Below are 7,597 nucleotides of genomic sequence, written 5' to 3' on the forward strand. Positions count from 1 at the left end.
GTGGAAGAAAAAGAACAGTTACAATTGAATGCATATCTGTATGTGCAGCAGAAGGTTAAACAATATTCACTAGAGTAGTGCTCTTTTTTTTCTGAACACCACAAACCATATATAAGCATGTCAAATTAAGCAAGCATAAAAAAGGTTTTGAGATTTCAGTAGACAATGAAGTGAAATGAAAATTATATAACCATTTACAGTTGTTCCAAATATATATGACTTTCTTCGTTCTGAGGAACACAAAATATGTACTTTTAATGAATTAGGAATAAAGACTTTGCTAATACACATTGATAGATATCTTCAAAACATATACATGACTAATTACATAACACAAGTAACACATTTTGAGAAGAATCTCCTCTAGAGGAAAAAACTCATTTTCACCAACTAATAAATGTAGTTGTAATTTACTTTTGATTAAATTTCTGTACCTACTTATTACTTTTTCCTCTCTCAGGTAAAATTTTAATTCACACTCTGTAGATCTCTAGAGATTTGCATCATTACTAACTCACATGTAAAACAAGTTCCAACAACCACAGCAGCACTTCTGAGTCCCTGAAAATCAGACTCTGAGCTCATTTGGTGCCAAGTATATTTACGTTTTTATGGACATTAGATCACTGTCAGATATATGAGAAACTGAATCCTAAACACTTTACAGCTTTCTAAAAAATAAGAAAGAAAATGTGCAAGATAGATGATAATATATGTATTTTGATAACAGTGGAGATGAAGGATGGGTGAAGCAGGTGTCTCGGCTCAGTGGTGGTTGCAGGACAATTTGATCCTGATGCAGGCAGTCTAGCTGTCTTGCTGAGTAATGTATGAAATTAAGGGGAAACTTGTTAGGCACAGACAGTGAAGATCAGCAAAGACTGAAGCGAGAGAGGGCAAAAGAGAAACGTTTTAGAGTGTGGGACATTTACATTTATGATCCAGACAGATATTTTCTCACCAAAGTGACTTACAGTAATGCAAAGTTGAAATAAACAGGCAATAAATACAGAACTGTTTACATCTCTCTGTCCACTATCCACTGGCAGCAGTGTAGGCCATGAACAGAGTTCTTTACTTTAATTCTTGCAAAAAGCAGAGCAGAGTAGAAATATAATGTGAGATAATTCCCAAGAGTTAAAAGGGAGAGACCTTGAAGCTATTTCTGTAAATATGAAACCCGGTTTTGGAGACACAGGCCATTCAGACACTGTGACCTTGGTTTTGGATCTTTGCGAGAGGGCGTCATTCTCCCCCTTCCACTGTGACAAGAGAACAAGATGATTGGGTCTTTATCACAGCAGTAAGACATAATCATGAAATCTCATTTCAGCTTCATTATCATTTATCACAGAATAACTTTGGCATTAATGAAGTCCCTGTATATGCAGACTGAATCCCACCCTTTACAGCCAAACTGACATGGTTTTCATTAAAGAGATAGTTCACTCACAAATGAAAATTCTGTCATCATTTACTCACCCTCATGCCGTTCCAAACCTCTAATCTGCCCAATACGATTCGCATGGATCGAGTTACTGGCCCTCTCGCGCTGCGCCGCTGCTGCTCACTTCACTCACTCACCAGTCTCTGCCGCGCGGGGGCCGCACCGACCCACCGCTTCACACACGCACTCTGCTTCTCACATCCATTCAGCTCGATTCTAAGGCTTTTTGGCATCTCTGGAACATAAAAGAAGATATTTTAATAATCATAATTTTGGTAACACTTTATTTTAAGGTGTCCTTTTTGCACATGTTACATGTACTTACTATTATAATAACAATTATTTTTGCCAAATTACATGCAAGTAACCCTAAGCCAAACCATAATCCTAACCCTAACCATATAGTAAGTACATGAAGTTAATTAATATTACTCAGAACTTATATGTATAATTACACCGTAACAAGGACACCTTAAAATAAAGTGTAACCTTTTATTCTAAAGGTTTTACTAACCCATAAATGCTATCCTTAATCTTAGTATAGTCATGCAACATAAACAAAAAGATCAATGCCGCACCGACCCACCGCTTCACACACGCACTCTGCTTCTCACATCCATTCAGCTCGATTCCGCATCGTTGGCCGAAGATGACCGTGACCATTACGGGGCCATCCACGAGCCTAACCTCCACCAACCGCGGAGAGTAGAACCGGAGCAGAGGAGAGAGAGAGAGAGTAACCCACCTCTCTCGTCTCTCCCCATCATCTGCGTCAATCCTCTGGACTGCATACCGACAGCTGAAGACACAGCGATTTCTGCTGAAATCTAGCCCTCACCCACAAACACTCTTCTGCTTTTAGCTCTCAAGCCGCGTCTCGTCGGGGTATTGTGGAAGTAATTTCACACAAGGATTTTTTCTGATCTGTATTCACTTAAAATGGATAATATAAACGTGGAGTCGGTGGAGAAGGAGTGCGGGGCGCTTGGTGGATTATTCCAGGCGATTGTCAACGATATGAAGGTGAGAGGTTTGACACGACGCTTTAAACACATGTAACCGTATATTCTGCACGAGCGTGACCTGCATGCAGATGGCGAAGCTCAAACCCGTTATCACTAAAGTGGCCTTGAGCAAATAACCATAATGCAATATACAATCGCCTATTCATGTTAGACCTAAATGACGGGGAGAGCTGCATGACATTCACTATCCTCCAGAAGATAGATAGATAGATAGATAGATAGATGCATGCATACATAGATATATACATACATGCATGCATGCATACTGTACATACAGGCCTATATAGGTTATAGGCTACATTCAATTATGAAGTCATGTTGTGTATCACTCAACTCGATACGGTTCGCCCTAATGCCGGTGCGACTGAATACACTGTATCCACACGAGAATGTTGTGCATGTAGAGAGGAAATGGAGGGGGTTTCACTCACACAATGGGAAACAGACTGAGCTGCTGCTGATTAAGCAGATGCAACCGCGCGCCATTCCGTGTCACACACCGTGAGATTTGCTGCGTTTGTCTGACGGATTGCAGCGTTCCGTCATATCATTGGGTCTATGAGCGTACAAAGAGCGGCCGCGCTCGCGTGAAAACACCGTATTGATCTTCTGTCGGGTTTAATATTTTAACCACATCGTGAAAAGGACGCACAGTCGTTCTGAATGTATGTTGACCGGGTTTCGGGACTCGTTTCCATGCATTAGTTTCTGACGCTCTGGCAAACATTCAGCCAGTGAAACCCAATAGCGACCACATGACTTCTCTCCTGAGACGCCTTCAAGCTGCTCACCATTAATATCACAGTGTTTGTACTAGATTGACAAAAAGACGTGATTTCCATAAGGTGTAACAGCTCTGTGCTCTGCTTACACAGATATTGTCTTCTCATTCATAATTTAACTCTTACTTCTCCAGCACGCTCTTGGTCCCATTTGCTTCCATGCTGTTAAATGGGGATTGCAAAATATGGGTCAGCTATTATGCCAACTTGTCTGTGGGAGGATATTGAGCAGACAGTGTCATTGGCACATGGTGTCGATGATGTTTGCCTCAGAGCTCTTCATTTCTGTGTCTGGCACAGTTCAGTCATGAACCAGCACTAGATCCAGGCTTCACCTTTAAGATGTAGGTTGATTCAGGTGCTGCACTGTTCCTGGTCTCGTTCAAGCTCGCTCTGTGATTGGATCCTATTGCCACGTGGATTCAATGCAGACATGCGGTTTGCCCTCACCATCCTCTGATGTTGCTATATTGAGATAGGAAAAGCAGGAAAGCAGCTGTGGACTGTAAAGAGAGTTAAGTTCAACTATGATTCCTCAAAAAAGTGCAGGCATTTCATTCATGAATGAATCAAACAATGAAGTTATTGTTCAAGAGCCAAGATTTGAAAATCTACCACTGTCTTCTCTCTGCTTCTGCCTTTGCGTGTCTTTGTTTGTGGGTAGCCTGTGGGTATTGCCAGCTCACTTGTCATATGTGTCTCATCACTAGAATGTCAGTTGGATCTTCTTTGTTCCTTCTCTGAGATCCGAACAGTACTGGAATAAACAAGGAGCCCAGATTCCCCAATGGAAACAATAAAGTATAGATTCAGCTTACTGTTCTTCTAGCGCTCTTCATCACCCAGCAGATCTGAAGGATGCTGTTTGGAAATTAGCCTGTGGGAAGAAATTGAACTGTACGTGAATGATAACTTGTTTCCTGCCAAATAGGAACAGGAATACGCCATTTATGATTCTATTTAACTCCACAGGGGAAGGTGAACATCAATTCGATTTCAAAATAAATGTCGGTATGATTTTGATACAGAACTGTACTGTACGTGTGTTTTTGTGTCCCGCTCTTGGGAGGGCAATGTTGTAAATGGGTTGTTATGAGTATGGCTCTGGATAATGGGGGGAGGATGATCGGATTTGAAGGGAGGGGGAAGGAAAAATGAGATGGAAAGGGTTGAGGAGTGGGGCGGGCTGTCATATTTAGGCCCACATTCTTACCCCCATTCTTTAGGTGAAAGGGCCCTAAGCGAGCGAGAGAGGGACACCAGCATTAGACGTGATGATGACACAAGCACACAGTTGTCTGTTTGCCAGCTGGACCTTTTGTATATCACTGCTGTTTACATTCGCATGCCTCACACTGAGTTGTGCATACCAGCCTGTAGAGCAGAGTCACTCATATAGACTCACACACTCGGTCTAGATCTCATTCTGCCTGGCTACTGAATCTGAGCTATGCCTTTAGTAATCCTTTGAATGTTTGTCTGGAGATAGAACTGGGATCATGGTATAATGAGGGTTTTTCTTTGGCTTTGGGTGCTTTAGTGTTGCTAGGGTTGATTTTTATTAAAATTACATTTAAATGTAAAAAAAAAAATTATTTCAACCTTGTCTTTTGGTTATATTAATATCACATTAATTAAAAAATATGAGAATCCATCATAAAAATATCAATCATCATATGAATTGTCATGAATTATGGCATATAATGCATGCTTAAAAATATAAAGATGTAAATATAAAGGTAAATGTTATACAGTTATAATGGGCCTTATTTCCTAGCCACTATTCTGTCAATCCAGGCAAAGTATGAGAATTTTATGTATAATTTAATACAAATATAAATTAATGTGTGTATTTAAAATACATAAAATGTTAGCTAGGAAATTGGCTATTTTAATGTAAATGTTTAAAATGTCATTCCCACCGTAGAATGGTATTAAATATCATTTGACATGTGGCAGAAATGGGAGAGCAGTTTGAATTTGCATTATTTTCTTTCAGAAATAAAAGGAACAGTGCTCCTGTGATGCATATATGTCCACTGTTGGCCATTATTAGTGGACAAATAACACAAACTAGAAGAGTCCACACAGCTGGAAGTGCCCATAATTGAAGAAACAGCTGTAAATGTTTCTTGCTGGTAACCAAATTTAGGTTAACCAAAATCATTTTCTTGTCCTGTCCTAAGGCTTATTCACACCAAGTACAAAAACTGTAATGAAAACTTTAACTATAAAGTTGTAATAATTTTTCAGATTTCTTTAGAGTAGGAAAGTCCACACCATAACGATAATAGTAACAGCAATGAGGAACAACATTGTTGGAACCACATTCAAGATGATTTTTCTAGCTAATGAATGATAAAAGCATTGACTGGCATTTAGAACCCACCCCATTTAAAGAGCTTGATCATTTAAAATGGCAGATGACATAGTTGCTGTAATCTTATAATAGACAAAATGTTATTGTGCATTGGTGTGGATGCTAATATAGTTATAGTAATTGTTCTCGGTGTGAACGGGGCTTTACTGTTTTGGTCAAGCAGTGAAGCTGAGAATCCTCATGACCACTCAACTCATGTCCACTCATTATTTATCTCTTTATTTCTTAATTTGGGAAAGCCCTGAGATGAGCATGTGTTTTCACCAGCCTCTTGTTAAGCTCGTTAAAGATGAATCAAGTTGCTTTGGATGGAGGAATTTTCTTGGCAATGTTCCAGGAATACTCGGTGTGTCTTTGTTTGGCTTGTTAAACTCATCTCATCTCTTATGTCTGCTGACATGAAGAAAATCCCCCAAAGCTTGATGATGGGTAAGCACTGAAATATGTGTCAAATGAACATTTTACTGCTCAGGTTCAAAGCGGGGAGCTTTGCTGTTGGGAATACTGTCATATGAGCCTAGTGGCCTCTTGGTAGGTCATCAGATTTGGAGCTGAGGATTGTGGGTTTGAGCCCTATCTGGGTTGCCTTATAAGCTCAGATGATCCTGCATCTGAATGTATATCAATCTAAACTGTATTTCATTTTTAAAGCCCCTTCTTTCACACATGGTGCAGCCTAATGTATAAGGATCAGGGGTGTTAACAGAAAGGTTTAAATGCAGTGTCAATTAAGGGACAGGAGAGGCACATGTTCTTGACATCAGAAATACATTTAAATAACTCTGAACAGAAAGTGGCCATTAAAACAAGGTGTTCAAGGATCCTCAGAGATGGTTCTCTGTAAGTCTTTTATTCAGCAAGGATGCATTAAATTATCAAAAGTGAGAGTAAAAACATTTATAATGTTACAGAATATTGTCTTTATTTTTATTTCAAAGTACCAAATCAGCATACCATAATGATTTCAGTGACACTGAATACTGGAGTAATGGCTGCTGCAAAAATTCAACTTTGCCATCACAGGAATAAATTACATTTAAAATATATGAAAATAGAAGACAGTTATTTTAAATTATACAAATATTTCACAATCCTTGTGATCAAAGAAATGCAGCCTTGCACATAAGAGATTTATTTTAAATATATTATAAATGCAATAAATTCTGGATTCGTTGGTCCTTGGTGTTCAAAAGTTTGAAAACCACTGTTTTAAAAGAAAGTTAGTGAATTTGCTTGAAAGAGTCTAGACATACTTCATTGTGTTTCTCACTAGCTCTAGCCAGAGCTAGAGACAGATATTGTTGCACACAAAGGCACCTGTTCCTTTCAGCTTGATGACAACCCTGTCATTAAAGTAGCACAATTTCTCTGACTGGTAGTCAATCACAGTAACCTCCCTTCTTTTTAAATTACACACAGCATCAGGATATACATACAACATCTAGTATCTCTGAGTGGTTTCTGTCATATAGCTTTCGATCAGACTAAGTACCCTTACTGAATGTGTGGAAGGAAAACAACAAACAGATTTGAGTTGGGTTGGTTGGTTGGGTGTGTAAGAATAAGAAAGATATACAGCGGATAAAATAAGTATTGAACACGTCACCATTTTTCTCAGTAAATATATTTCTAAATATATTTACTGAGAAATATATTTATTTCTCAGTAGGTGCTGTTGACATGAAATTTTCACCAGATGTCGGTAACAATCCAAGTAATCCATACATACAAAGAAAACAAAACAAATAAATTCAGAAATTAAGTTATGTGTAATAAAATAAAATGACCCAGGGAAAAAGTATTGAACTACTGAAATGTATTTAATACTTTGTACAAAAGCCTTTGTTGGTAATGACAGCTTCAAGATGCCTCCTGTATGGAGAAAATGTTGCATGCATTGCTCAGGTGTGATTTTGGCCCATTCTTCCACACAAACAGTCTTCAAATCTTGAAGGTTCTGTGG

General features: G+C 38.8%; 1 protein-coding gene across 4 annotated transcripts in view; it reads left to right on the forward strand.

Annotated features, from left to right (window-relative positions):
- The first annotated feature begins 2,024 nt into the window (after positions 1-2,024).
- The window catches only part of mtss1lb (MTSS I-BAR domain containing 2b), a 79,676-nt gene continuing 74,103 nt past the window's right edge, over positions 2,025-7,597 (forward strand). For all 4 annotated transcript variants that reach the window (XM_016497106.1, XM_016497108.1, XM_016497107.1 and 1 more), the window contains exon 1: positions 2,025-2,470. In XM_016497106.1, the coding sequence (XP_016352592.1) occupies positions 2,387-2,470 (84 nt within the window). In that variant the 5' untranslated portion in view covers positions 2,025-2,386. The remainder of the gene's footprint in view (positions 2,471-7,597) is intronic.

The sequence above is a fragment of the Sinocyclocheilus anshuiensis genome, unplaced genomic scaffold (assembly GCF_001515605.1).
Source record: "Sinocyclocheilus anshuiensis isolate Anshui unplaced genomic scaffold, SAMN03320099.WGS_v1.1 scaffold502, whole genome shotgun sequence".
Classification (NCBI taxonomy): domain Eukaryota; kingdom Metazoa; phylum Chordata; class Actinopteri; order Cypriniformes; family Cyprinidae; genus Sinocyclocheilus; species Sinocyclocheilus anshuiensis.